General features: G+C 38.1%; 1 protein-coding gene across 4 annotated transcripts in view; it reads left to right on the forward strand.

Moving 5' to 3' along the window:
* The window catches only part of BDP1 (B double prime 1, subunit of RNA polymerase III transcription initiation factor IIIB), a 55,091-nt gene that overhangs the window by 6,388 nt on the left and 34,181 nt on the right, over positions 1 to 14,522 (forward strand). For 3 of the 4 annotated variants that reach the window (XM_051643169.1, XM_051643171.1, XM_051643172.1), the window contains exons 4-15: positions 379 to 438; positions 832 to 975; positions 1,854 to 1,987; positions 2,974 to 3,068; positions 3,662 to 3,716; positions 4,372 to 4,515; positions 6,637 to 6,921; positions 7,246 to 7,420; positions 8,309 to 8,468; positions 11,110 to 11,186; positions 13,862 to 14,006; positions 14,171 to 14,232. In XM_051643169.1, coding sequence (XP_051499129.1) covers positions 379 to 438; positions 832 to 975; positions 1,854 to 1,987; positions 2,974 to 3,068; positions 3,662 to 3,716; positions 4,372 to 4,515; positions 6,637 to 6,921; positions 7,246 to 7,420; positions 8,309 to 8,468; positions 11,110 to 11,186; positions 13,862 to 14,006; positions 14,171 to 14,232 — 1,536 coding nt within the window. The remainder of the gene's footprint in view (positions 1 to 378; positions 439 to 831; positions 976 to 1,853; positions 1,988 to 2,973; positions 3,069 to 3,661; positions 3,717 to 4,371; positions 4,516 to 6,636; positions 6,922 to 7,245; positions 7,421 to 8,308; positions 8,469 to 11,109; positions 11,187 to 13,861; positions 14,007 to 14,170; positions 14,233 to 14,522) is intronic. The other variant, XM_051643170.1, reaches the window with a different exon arrangement.

Here is a 14,522-nt window from a genome sequence, read left to right on the forward strand (position 1 = left end):
GTTTTCTGTTATTGTTTGTTCTCACCTGCTTGTTAATGTTTGTGTGCTTGTGTCTTTTTATTTATCACTTTCCTTGTTATTTTTTAAGCAGGTAATGAGCCAGATGCTCTCACATTCCCTGTACTCTTGCAATGGATTACTGATTTAAATACCCTTTTTTGACCTTGCTTATACAAAAAAAAGCAAAATTCATTAAGCAGTGGTGGTTGTTCAGTTAGACTCAAGTCTAGATTTGGTACAAAGAATTGAAAAAAACCTATATGTTTCTTTGTCCAATATGCACAAAAAGCAAGCTTTGTGGAATGAAACAGAAATGTATCTGTACAAACGTTCATGTCTAGCTTTTTATTATTGTTTTATTATTTTATTTTATTCTAGGTCTTCATTGGCAGAAGAAAAGAGAACAGAAAAAAATTCTGCACAGGGTCAAATGAAAGAGTAAGTATTGGTGATGGAAATACTTAGAGTCAAAAAGTTTTCTGATGTTGGCAAAAAGCACATTTGTGTGGCAATACTAGCAGTATAGATCTTTGTATTTTTTGCTATTTCAACATCACAGCTATTCATAATGAATATTATTATTAACAATACATTGTAATTAGGGAGGGGGAGGGTGGTTAAAGAGCGTTTTGCTTTCAATAATACGTATTTTAGTTTCTTCATTTTTTAAATTAGGATGAAAAGCAGATTCCAGAGTTTATGTATTGACTGACTTGCTGGTGGGTTGCATTGCTGCATGGTCCATTAAAGTGTTGAATATCTGGCATACAGAGCAGCAGTTCAAAACACTAACAAAAGTAATGTTTTTGGCTTGGCCTTCTAAAATTGTAGACAGGAAGAGAAGAATACTCCTGATCATGAAGAGGAAGATGAGGAGGAAGAAGCAGAGAATGGGGAGGAGAGTCAAGATGGTCCTCTTCTAGTGCCTCGTGTGAAAGTAGCAGAGGATGGTTCAATTATACTGGATGAAGAAAGGTAGCAAATTCTGTCTCTGACTCATTTACAATATATACTATGTTGCGGTTAGTTCGTGAATGGAGAACAGTTACTTTGGATGGGGACAAATGTGAGTTTGTGTTGAGAGCTGAGCTACCCTAAATTAGGAAACAGAGCAAAAATGTGGCAAAATATGAGCAGCAATAATCTGCCTCTGAGTAGTGGTGAACTTTATGAGAAGTTTTTGGAGAAGAAGGTATAGAGGAAGATGTCTTATTTTATTGCAAGGAATGACTTCTGAATATTTCTTAAACTTCCCATTATCTTCAATTTAGTTAATTCATTTGTTTTTCAGAGTTTCATGTATTTGCTTGCTGATTTTTGGTTGTCAGCATGATTTGCTTCAGCTTTGCGTCCTGCACGTTGATGCTGTATTTAGCTGTCAGCTTTTTCAGTAACTTTGTTTAGAATATGAGGGTTTTTAAGTATTAGATTATAAAACTATGTATTTCCACAGATGTATTATTAGCAAGAGATTTAGGCCAAGGTGTAAGGATCGAGCAGCCTTGGTAAAATAATTTTATAGTATTGTAGAAGGACATGGAGAGGCTTTTGTGGTTTTGCAAAATAATTTTCTTGAATGTTAAAAAGACACATTTTTTAAAAGATATATAATTGTCTGCCTGTCTATATATATATCTTACAAAAAAGCAAATTTTCTTGCACAGGCTGAGTAGGATAATGATTCCTTGCTGTATTCTCCAATTGAAATACATGGTAATATAATTATTAAACCTGAATACATGACACAAACTCTGACATGTGGCAGGAAGAATCTTGGATAGCTGGTTTATAAACATCTTCTGTGTGTCTTGTTAGCAGTATTTTCAGATAAGTCTCTGTGATTGCTTTTCTAGTTTAACTGTAGAAGTTTTAAGAACAAAAGGTTCATGTGTTATAGAAGAAAATGATCCCATCTTTGAGCGTGGCTCTACAACTACATATTCCAGCTTCAGGAAAAGTTTTTACACAAAACCGTGGTCAAATAAAGGTGAGTATATTTTTGATTTCAAGCTTTGAGTCTGCAAAAAAAATATTATCCATCTATATCTTTTACTCAACAGTTTTTATTTCCAATGGAACAAATGGATCTACTTTCATGTGAGGTAGTCTCAACCCTCCAGACTCTTAAAGCAAGCAGAGCTCTGTTTACTGTAGAAATTGGCATGTTTAAAAAATTCAGTGCTTTATAATATGCAGGCTACCTGTGAATTTTTTTCTGTCCTGGACATTTAGATGCTCTGGAAATGCTAGTCTGCCTTATCAAAAGCATAATTTTGTAATGTGGTGTCCAGATATTTGAGCTCTATATGTAACATTTGGCACTTCTAGCAGTTTCTTTACTTGGTTCTTCCAGTGTGGGCAGGAATAAATTGTCTAACCCATTTCTGTGTAAGCTGATTTCAGTGCACATGGACAGCTGTTTTTTTGAATGGGTGGGTTGTTTGTTTTATTATGCCTGCTGATAATACTGTGCAAGACTTTTGCAATTGGAAACGGCTTTTTTTTTTTAAACCATAGGTGGAAAAAATAGTGTTAGAATTCACTGTGCTGCTTCTGGAATGTGCCCTTTTCCTGTTAACAAATAATAATGGAGGTGGTGTTTTTACACATGCTATTTTCTGATTTCTGCTTGTGGTTGTCTTAATAAAAAAAATTATCCAGCTCCACACTGTCAATGTTAGCTTTGATTTACAAGCTTACTACTTATTTCACATTCTGCAGTTTTGTAATAGATCAGATAGTTCTTTCTGTTGATAGTTCATTCACCAAATGTTGTTAGAGGCACTTGGGTAAGATAACACATGTACTGCAGCACAGCTGAACTTGCAGCCACAGTGGATAACCTTAAAGTTATCTGTCTTGTTGCATTCAATTTGCAAGATGTTTTTAGTTGAGATAGTAAAAAGGTTGGTTAACTGGATATCTGACTATACGTATGTTTAACAATTTTCATTTTCACACCTTTCCACTCAGAAACAGACATGTTCTTTCTGGCTATCAGTATGGTAGGAACTGACTTCTCCTTGATTGGACGGCTGTTTCCTCATAGGGCCAGAGCAGAAATTAAGGTAAAAATTAAAGCACTCAATAAAGCAGTTAAGCATCTGTTTTTACTTTTCTTTTTCTCATTTGCTATTCCTGTGCTTCCTCTATTAGTATTGATAATTTTGATGCTAATTTGATCTGTAGAAATGCTTTTGAATGCCTCTTTCTAAGAGGTAGTAAGTATCTGAAACATTAACATGCTGTGTTGAATTCTGATCAATGTATGTAGTAAATCTAGCATACCTAGACCTAGAGCATACCAAAATTTGTCATGAATTTAATTGAAGAATGCCAATAAGCCTTATTAGATGTTTGGTGAGGGTCTTCTGTGTTTCCTTTTTTGTGGAATCCGGCTGGGAAAATCTTTGCCATTTCAAGGACAAAGATGTTGAAAATAATAAAAAATTATTACTATTGGTATCTATTTGTGACAGATTTGATATTTTAAAATTAATTAAAATCTTGTGTTCTTTCAGTATGCCTTGTAATTTTTAACAGCTTTAGTTGGTATAAAAATGTGTTGCTTTGAAGGCAGCTTATCTTGATCTGCCATTTTGCACAACATATTGTTGCATTTCTTGCTTACTGAAAAAGACAAATATACTTTTGCTTTTAGAACAAGTTCAAACGTGAGGAGAAAGCTAATGGATGGAGGATAGACAAAGCTTTCAGTAAGTAAATTTACTCCACCCTACAGTGAGTTATTAAATGGAAGTAATCTTTTTTCAGTGTAATTTTTGTGCTTTGCCTTGCTGGAATTAATAATAAAAAAAAGTTGTTGCTCATAGGTGAGTTGAGAAGCTGGGGAATCTTAGTTTTTTGTATCAAGCGTGATTCACCTTGTGTATCTTTAGGTTTAATTTGTGGCTTTTGTATGTCTGATAAATGAGATTAATAAAACTTTCCTATATATATTCAGTAGAATATTATTTTGATTAATGGAAGTTTCTAGCACAGTTACTGTAAATTGCTTTGAGAGTTCATAAAGACATTGTGTGTTATTTGAATGAGCTACATAAGTAGCAACATGTCAATACATTATTTGATACTAAGGTACAATTCTTTGTCACGTCTGAATTTTCTGATCTACTAAGTACTGTGACCTTTTTGATACTTGTTTTGTAAAACCAAGCTACTATAATCCATATTTATGTCAATTCTTGTCCCTGCTCGAGTGATACAGAAAGTATTTTCAAAAAGAGTTCTCTGTTTAAATGGATACAACCTTTTTATATTAAAATGTAACACTGATTATTTTACAAAGCAGAAGCTTGGAGAAGTTACCAACTTTGAAATCTTCTCTATTTCTTTACTTTAATCTGACAGAAGAAAAGCGGCCTTTTGATTTTGAATTCTTCGCCCAGCTGCTTGAGAAGGTCTTAGCAGATGAGGAAAAGAGGAAACAGAAGACTGCTAAAAGCCAGAAGCCAAAGGAAAAGACACCGTCAAGACCTCGGAAGAGACCAAAAGGTACTGTGAAAGAATGCTTGAGATGGCATTACAGCGCAGCGGCCAGTGGTGTTGCTAGCACAGGAAAAATAACAGAGGGAATCTTTTCCTTCCCTGTTCCAGACAAGGTGTTGTGATTTAACCCCAGCTGGCAGCTGTGCACCACACAGAGCTTGCTCACTCTCCCCCGCCTGGGATGGGGAGAGGATCAGAAGAAAAAACATGAGAAGGCTTGTGGGTTGAGATAGGCAGTTCAGTAGGTAAAGCAAAAGCCACACACACAGGCAAACTAAAACAAGGAATTCATTTACTCCTTCCCATTGGCAGGCAGGTGTTCAGCTGTCTCCAGAAAAGCAGGGCTCCACCATGGGTTATGTGGGAGGACAAACGCCATCACTCCAAACATCTGTCGTATTCCTCCTCCAGCTTTATATGCTCTGCATGATGTCATATGGTGTGGAATATCCCTTTGGCCAGTTTGAGTCAGCTGTCCCAACTTTTTGTGCAGCCCCAACCTACTCACTGGTGGACTTGCGTGAGAAGCTTAAAAGTCCTTGTTTCCTTAATGAGAACTAAAAACATCTATATATTATCAACATTCTTCTCATACTAAATCCAAACCACAGCACTATTCTAGCTACTAAGAGGAAAATTAGCTGTATCCCACCTAGAACCAGCAGAGAGGGCAAGGGCATCCTGGCTTCATAGCATATCTTTTGCAGATACAGTGTGTGGGATGGTAACAATTGATGGTAGCCTTTTTTTTTAAGTGTTTTCTCTGGGTGGGAATGTGAGACCACACTGATTAGCTCTATTCCACAGTCTAAAGTACTGATATTCTGAACAGGGTATTCTAACAGTTGAAGTATCTGCATGATTTGCTAACTAGTTGACTTTCAGAATCCTTGGGCCAAAGCCATATTTTTGTCAGGCTCTTCTGAGACTTCTACTTTAAATTGTTCTTGCATTTAAAACACTTTTCTTTTAAGGATTCTGATCCTCTTTATATAATTAACATTTGACTCGTTATGTCTGAAGGGTGCTATTCTTTTAAGGAATTCTTGCAGATGTTATTTTAGTTTTCTGGCCTGTTCAAAACAAAGGGTAAAGATTGTTTAATAACTATTGATCACCATAATGTCCTATTACCTCGGTACCTGTGAAAGGACCTTTCTTAGATGTACTTAAATTCAAAACAGTTATACCAACATAACTTCCTTGATAATTCTGTGGTGCTGTTCACTTGTTTGTTCCATGGGAACCCATTTTCTTTTAAGTGGTGTTGTGGAACAAACAAGTGAACAACCTTTTTAAAGGGGATGCTAGCTAGGAAGCAGCATCACTGCAGTTCTTAAAATTGACATTGTTGCTGCTTTTCTGTAGCCTCGATTTCAGATTTGATTAAGTAATAAAAAAGCCTTACAGCAACATACATAAATTCTGTTTGTAGGCTTTAATAGCAGCTTAAAGGTGCTGTGTGTGTAAAGTGATGTGAGTATGCTTTTCGTCTTGTGTCTTTGATTGCTTAATTACAGAGGAACAAGTTTGTACAAGAATTATAAAAAGGACAGGAAATGGATCTCGGTGGTTGATATTCCGCATAAGTACAAGGTCAAGACCAGATGTCCTGAATTACCAATGTCCTGTCTTAACACTCAGAAAAAAACTTATTAATTATTAGCTAGATTATAATTCAGCTTTCTTATGTAAATAAGAATTATTAACTACAGTACATTTACTGATCCAAATTACTTTTTTATGGTATACTCTCTGGAACCATCATTGCTTCTTTCTGCAGAGGTATGATAATTTCCTGGATCCCAGAAGTGACTGTAACATGCTATGAAGTAGAGGAATGGGAACATTTACTGAATTGGATTTACATCCTATATTAACTTTACCATGGTGAAGTGTTGACACACATGCAGGGTGTGTTTTGCATTAAGTGTTGAAGATAGTCTATGCTGGAGCTTTTCTGTGAAGCCAGTGACTGACTTCTCATGGTCCTGCTCATGTGCCTGACAGTATATTGGCAATGATGCATTAATTAATCAGATGTTGCTAGTGGAAATATCTTTGCAATATATGGCTCCTGATACTCCACAAGTGTATTAACTAGAAACTACTGTATTGTCTCAACAGCAAAAGCTGCCAGCAGAGAAGCTGCTGGTGATAAGGATGATCTTCAGGAAGGCAGAATTTCTGATGCAGAAACAGAAGCAGATGCTGTAACAGCTGAGAAAGAAAATGAAGAATCTTCAGGCCTGGCTGAACAGACAGAAGAACAGGTTGCATTAGAGCCAGTGTTAGCAAAAAAGAAGAGAAAGAAGAAGAGAAAAGATGATCTTGAACAGGAAGTGGAGAATCTTCCAGAAGAAATGTCAGTCCCTTCAAAAATTGCTGAAGAAGGGAAATCATCTGAGAAAAGTAAGAGGCAAAAATACTCACTTTCAAGTGTTCAAGTGCAAATTTTATGTGAAGAGATTGCAAACTTAAAAATGAGAGCTTGGGTCTTGATTTCTATCACTGAACTGCCTTGAAGTTGTGGAAAAATGCTTTTCAAAATCAGCTTTCATACTAAATACTGTTGTATTTTAACTGAGAACAGTTCTCTTAATATTTAGGTATTTTCTGCTGGGAGGTTTTTTTTTGCCTTAAATTAATTTTTGCTTCACTGTAGCTAGGATGTAATAATTGAAATTCTGAGGTGTTGCCCAGAATGTCCAAATTTATTTAATTCTTATTTATTAGCAGAAAAAAATGTGGTATGTGATGCTAAGAATGATGGTCATACTACCTGTAGAGAAGAACTGGATAGTGTTATTGAAGGAAAACGAGATGACACTGTTACAGAGGAAGAGGGGTCAGAGTCCTCTTTACCAGTGGATGTCATGATGGAGAGAGAAAGTGATGTCAAATTATGCAGGTAATGTTTAAAATGGAAAGCTTAGGCAAAATTAAAAATAGTTTAAGGTTTTAATATTGGCTTTATTTATTCATGCTTACTGTCATGTTAGGTGGCACAGAATAGATGGGTTTTAGGCTGCTGAGGATTATTTTAGCAATCTGTTTTTAATTTACAATCTCAATATATTCTCTGCCCTGATGGGCCACCCTTGCAAAATTAATTTGCATAATACTAAAATTCAAACCAAAACTGCTTTATTTATTTATTTCTTAGTTCATGGGGACTGTTGGCTTGTCCTAACTTCTAGTATTTCTCTCAGAGCACTGCTTGGTAATGTCACTGTATTGCAGTACAATTGGAATTGATACTTGTTTTTAATGAGAGGGTACTTCTGCAGCAAAAGGAAGAGTTGCTTGGGCTTTATTTGTACAGAACTTGGGTGGGAGGCAAGCTTTTGGTTACAATTTTGGGCATTCTTTTTACTAGGAAGAAAGTGAATGTTTATGTAAGACAGTTTTTATTTAAAGAAAGCAGTAGATCTAAAAAGTCATTAGGAAGCTGCTACTTCAGAATTTTGTGTGTTAGTTGTTGTGCTTAGCTGTATTGTAATAGTTTCCTGTTTCATACAGATTCCCAGAAACTTATATGTGCATTAATACCTCATTGGAATCATATGAAGGAACAGTATTTGTCTTTTAACCCAACATAGATTGTTATAGAAGATCGGGGAAAATAACCTTCATATCCTGCAAATATTAGTAAGATGTGTTGAATTTTCAGAAACACAAGTGATTAAATAATGTCAAGATTGCATAGTTTTTCTGAGAGACTTGATCTGTCTGTAAACAGTAATAGCTTTTTTAATTAAAATGCACTAATACAGTGAGTTTGTGTGCTTGATTTCAGCTTTGAAGGTAGCAATGATACTATATTAGAAACAGACTCTGCTATACTGAGAACTCAAGATACGAGAGACAACACATCACAGGAAAGTCACATTTCAGAGTTACCAGTTTCGAGGCTTCGAAGCGAGGAAAGACAGTCTGAAGAAACCAGAGAAACAAAGGTTTTGGGTTTTTTTTAAATGTAATTCTTACTACTAGAGATCTTAATGTTTTTGTAAATCAAAGCAAATTTTGCTTGTTTTTGTGATGTTTTTACCACTAGGTGGAAAAAAGGCAACAAGCCTGAGAACAGCACAAAAGTCTAAATACTATCAATTTGGCTGGCTCTGATGGGTTGTCTGTTACAGTAAATTTTTTCAGAGTACAGAGTGCATGCCTCATTCTTACCTCATAGGCAGTTTAAACAGCTGACCACTTTGAATATTCAGAAGTAAAGCAATACAATATCAACAGTTAAACACTGGAGAAAGCTTTTGCTGGCATATGTTTACTAGCGCAGTGTACTTCAGTACTTCCATTGCTATGTTCCTGATAGTAATATTTTCTTATTTATAATGCCACTTTTTTCCTCTCACTAGTAATACCGTTTTCAAGGTGAAGAGTCTTAATCTTGCAATTCTCCTCACATAAAGTTCCATTCCTCTGATCATCCTTCTAGCCTGTCATTTTTGGAACTTAATAGGATACTGTTTAAAAACTTGTGCTGAAAGGGAACCAGCTACTTTCTAAGGTGAAGGATGATCTTATGGCTAAAGTTTGTGGTGAGGATTTAGGAAACTCTGAGTTAGTGTTTCCTCAATATGATGGGCAAATTATTTGACCTTTGGCTTTTATTTTAAATTCTGTTAGCTAAAATAATGTTTTAATCTTAATGGAAAATGAGCTACTTAGGACCTTCACAAATACTAAATGCCTGTAGTTGGAGATTTTACAACAATACAATCTCTTTATATTAGTTGGAATAGTATTTATAAAACCAAAAGCTTTCTGGCTGATGACATACGAAGGCATAATAATCTCTAAACCTGGTAATTTCGAAAGGCCTTTTATGTCAGTTCTAATTCTCTTGGCCTGTGGTAATTAATTTACTTTGTAAGTATGTGAACTTAATCACTGACCTAAAACTAGAAATACTCAGTCATTCAGTGATCATAGAATCATAGAATGGTTAGAGTTGGAAGTGAGCGTAAAGTTCCAACTCCCCTGCATGGGCAGGAACACCTCCTACTAGATCAGGTTCCTCAGAGCCTGATCCAACCTGGCCTTGAACACCTCCAGGGATGGAGCTTCCACAGCTTCTCTGGGGAGCCTGTCCCAGTGTCTCACCACCCTCACTAAAGAATATCCTCCTGTTCTCTAACCTGAATCTTTCCTCTTTCAGTTTACAACCACTACCCCTTGTCCTCTTGCTACAAGCCCTTGTAAAAAGCCCCTCCCCAGCTTTCCTGTAGCCCCTTCAGGTACAGGAAGGCCACTATGAGGTTCCTCCAGAGCCTTCTCTTCTTCAGGCTGAGCAACCCCAACTCCCTCAGCCTGTCCTCATGAGAGAGGAGCTCCAGCCCTGAGATAATTTTTGTGGCCCTCCTCTGGACAGGTTCCAACAGGTCCACATCTTACTTGTGTTGGGGGCTCCAGAGCTGTGAAACATGATTCTTATATCTTATCAAAGAGTTAAACAGAGAAATTATGTTTTTATGCAGTAGGCTTTTACCTTAATTCAGTAAATAGATTCCATGAAGTCTTTACTGTAATTATGACTAGTTTGCTACGTTGTAAATATATATATATTTTTTTCTTCATTTTCATACTGATGGTCAGTGCTTGCTAGGAAAATTATTTAAATACTAGACCTGGAAAGTAATGATAGCTGATACTGCCTAAGGAGTCCGTTATGAGCTTCACCCAATTAAAAGGCATAAAGAAATGGGCAGATGGAAACTTCCAGAACTTCAGCAATGGGAAATATGAAGTCCTGCACCTGGGTAGGAACAACCCTGGGCACCAGTACATGCAGGGGGCCACCCAGGTGGAAAGCAGCTTTGCAGAAAAGGACCTGGGTGTCCTGGTGGACGCAGCGATGAACGTGAGCCAGCAGTGTGCCCTGGCTGAAAAAAAACAAAGGGCTAACAGTATCCTGGGCTGCGTTAGGAGAGGCACTGCCAGCAGGCTGGGGGAGCTGATCAGTTCAGTGTTGGGGAGGCCACACTGTGCAACCAGTTCTGGGCTCTCCAGTATGAGACATACAGACACAACAGAGATAGCTTGTCAAAGGGCCATGAAAAACGTGAAGGGACTGAAACATCTCTTCTATGATGAAAGACTGATAGAGCAGGGACAGTTCAGCTTGGTGAAGAAAAGGCTCAGGACAATATCTTAAAGATTGTTATAAAAACCTATAGGGAGGGGGCAAAGACGATTAAGGCAGGCTTTTTCCAGTGGTGCTTAATGACAGGACAAGAAAAATGGGCACAAACTGAAACTTAGAATGTTCCTTTTGAACAGCAGGAAACACTTTTTCACTCTGAGGGTGATGAAACACTGGCACAGATTACCCAGAAAGACTGTGGAGTCTCCAGCCTTGGCAATATTGAGAAGCTGTTTGGACCTGGTTTTGGATGACCAGCTCTAAGTAGCTCTGCTTGAGCAGGAGGGTTGCGTCAGATGACCTCGGGAGGTACCTTCCAACCTCAACTGTTCTGAGACACTTGCTCTTGTTTCAGCTTTTCTTTATATTACAGCAAAGAGTTTTTCTATATTTATTATTTATTGTTATTTTCTACAACATTTTTTTTCCTTACTCAGAGCAAAGACATACATGACTTATGTAGACCAGATGAAAAGCAGAGTGCATCAGAAAATGATTCTCAGTCTGAAATAATGTAAGTAGAATTATTTGCAATACTTGACCTATACCTGCATTTACTTAATTTGGGTATAATTCTGATTGAATGTAGTAGGTTGAATTTAGATTGTAGCTCATGGCAAGATTTTTTTCCATATTCAGTGAAGTTTTTTGGTAGAAGTTTTGATCACTGAGAAACAATACTTTGACTAAGATGTGAAATGTTACACAGAATGAGGAGTAGGACTTAAGTTTAAAAAAAACCTAGCCCCTCTACAGCCAGCAAGAACGAGAGATTTCTCTGATACACTACTATTTTGTGGGTGATCTTTGGTTGTGGAAGTTGATTTTTTTCTTTACAAAAGGGCCTCATTGTATTATTTGAATTTCACAGTAGTCCAGAGCTGATTAGCTGTACACATCATGTGTATGGTATTTTCATGTCTTTGTATTTGGAAACTTTTGCTCTATGGAACTCAGTGCAAGAGTCTAAGTTGAGACACACTTTCCTAGAAGATACTTGTCTGTGTCTTACCATCTCTCCTTTATGAAGTTAATCTGTGTAATTATTTCTTAGATTTATTGCTGTAACTGAGCAGTGGTGTTGAAACAAGTCTGTGACTAGAGTTTCCATGTGTGTATGATCAGTGACATGCTATTCCATTATACAGTTTTTTAAAGGTGATCTAGGGATGGCCTACTAGTTATGTTAGGTTGCTCTTCATTCTTCTCTCTGTCCCTTACTGAAGGGCAGCTCACTCTTATGGTGAAGACTGTCAAAGGTTTTTTCATCCTATCTTAGGAAGAGGATGAGAAAAGGTAGTAGTACCCAACTGAAGATTATTCATAAGCTGTAGGGCGCTGTCAAACAGTATGTGCATCCCGCAATATGCGATTGCAATTGCTAAGGACACAGATTGATTTATGTACCCTATTCTTCAATGATGTAAGTGTTCTCTCAGTAGAACAAGGTGTTTGAAAACAGCAGTTCATAGATCTGTGAGTGAGGACTTTGAATGGTGATGCAGGAGTAGGAGATGCACATGCTAAATTTTGTATATTGAGCAAATCTGCTCCACTTTGGGGTAGTTTTAATAGGATCATGGAATGGATTCTGTTGGAAGGGACCTTCAAAGCCCCATCCAACATGGCCTTGAACTCTTCCAGGGATGGGGCAGCCAAAACTTACTTGGGCAGCCTGTTCCAGTGTCTCACTACCCTCACAGTAAAGAATTTCTTCCTAATAGGTAATCTAAATCTCCCCTCTTTCAGCTTGAAACCGTTCCCCCTCATCCTTTTGATCCATGCCCTTGTAAAAAGTCTGTCTCCAGCTTTCCTGTGGGCCCCTTTTGGGTACTGGAAGACTGCTAAAAGGTCTTCCTGGAACCTTCTCTAGGCTGAACCACCCCAACTCTCTCAGCCTGTCTTCATAGGAGAGGTGCACTAGCCCTCTGATGATCTTGGTGGCCCTCTTCTGGGCTTGCTTAAACAGCTACATGTCCTTATGTTGGGGGCTTCCAGAGATGGACACAATACTCATGAGAGCAGAGTAGAGGGAGAGAATCACCTCCCTTGACCTGCTGGGCACACTTCTTTTGATGCAGCCCACAACACGGCTGGCTTTCTGGGCTGCAGGCTCACATTGCTGAATCATGTTGAGCTTCTCATCAACCACCACCCTCAGGTTCTTCTTGGGGCTGGTCTAAATCCATTTTCTGCCCAGCCTGTATTTGTGCTTGTGATTGCCCTGACTCAGGTGCAGGACCTTGTACTTGGCCTTGTTGAACTTCGTGCAGTTTGCACAGGTTCAGCTCTCAAGCCTGTCAGGGTCCCTTTGGATGGCATCCCTTCCCTCCATCTTGCTGACCACACCACACAGTTTGGTGTTGTGAGCAAACCTGCCAAGGGTGCACTCCATTCCACTCTCCATGTGGCCAATAAAGATGTTAAACTGCAGCAGTCCCCGTACCGAACTCTGAAGAATGCCACTTGTCACTGACCTCCACTTGGACATAGAGCCATTGACTACAACTTTCTGAATGTGACTATCCAGCCACTTAACCATTGAGTGGTCCATCCATCAAGTCCTTGTCTCTCCAATGTAGAGACAAGGATGTTGTGGAGGACAGTGTAAAACACTTTGCACAAGTCTGGGTAGATGATATCAGTTAGTCTTCCCTGATCCACCAGTGGTGTAACCCCATCATAGAAGGCCACCATATTTGTCAGGCAGGATTCGCCCTTCATGTAGGCATGTTGGCTGTCACCAGGCATCTCCTTATTTTCCATGTGCCATAGTGTAGTTTCCAGGAGGATTGGCTCTATGACCTTGCCAGACACAGAGGTGAGACTGATTCATTTCTGTTGTTTCTGTTGAAATCAGGAAGGCTGTTCACACTGACATCAACTGTGAATGCCTAGGAGAAGAGGTATTCCTGTTTAGTTAGCAGAAGGACATGCTTCCTTCAGATATTTTTAATTAGATGCCACTGAAAGCCACCAAAGTTGTTACATCTTATTTGACAGTCTTTACAGTAAGTAGTAGATTATCTTCTAATATAAAAAAGATCTAATATTTTTTCCAGTTTGTCTTGCTGCAGTACCCATGCAGTCTGTGATACTCTTCAAGTGTATCTCGGACTGTATAAGACTTCGCTATGAATTCAGTTTCTCTTTTGTAACAATATATATCACCTCTTTTTGCATCTTAAGGAAAACTGAAAAGGCACCAGACAGAAGGCGCTTGCAAAGACCTAAACCCAATATAGTGAGAACATCTGGAAGGAGGGAAGCATCAACCCAAGAGAAAGTGGAGGCTGAGACTTCCTCCACAAACCTTGTGAATGCAAATGAAAAGGTCAGAAGGAGGAGCATTGCTTAATACGCTGTGCTCTTGATGTATCTGTTTTCATCAATGTTGATACTGTGGACCAGCTACAGTCTAATAAGTAGTATTCTGAGAACTGCTTCTGAGGTATCTGCACACTTGTCCAAGAGTAATACTCCTTACCTCAATTTCAGATCTCTGAGGAAGACAGTAGAAGAAACAGAAATGACAAGACAGATTTGGATACTAAATCTGAGTGAGTACTGAGATAACTTTTCCAGTCTCCTGGAATTAATTGATTAGCTCTATCAAGGAGGTTGGACTAGATGGTCTTGAGAGATACCTTCCAACCCTGATGACTGTGACTATGATTCTTAATTTATTGTATATAGTGCTGTTACAAAAAGGCAACAGTAATTGTGAAGATTTAATATAAATCTTAAACTTGACTTTGTCGGTCTCTTGGATGATATTAAGTGGAATTATGACAGAAGGTATGTGCTGCTTTTCTGGGAAGTTGAGGGAGGCATTACTTTATGAAGTACC

This window comes from Apus apus, chromosome Z, assembly GCF_020740795.1.
Source record: "Apus apus isolate bApuApu2 chromosome Z, bApuApu2.pri.cur, whole genome shotgun sequence".
In the NCBI taxonomy this organism is placed as follows: domain Eukaryota; kingdom Metazoa; phylum Chordata; class Aves; order Apodiformes; family Apodidae; genus Apus; species Apus apus.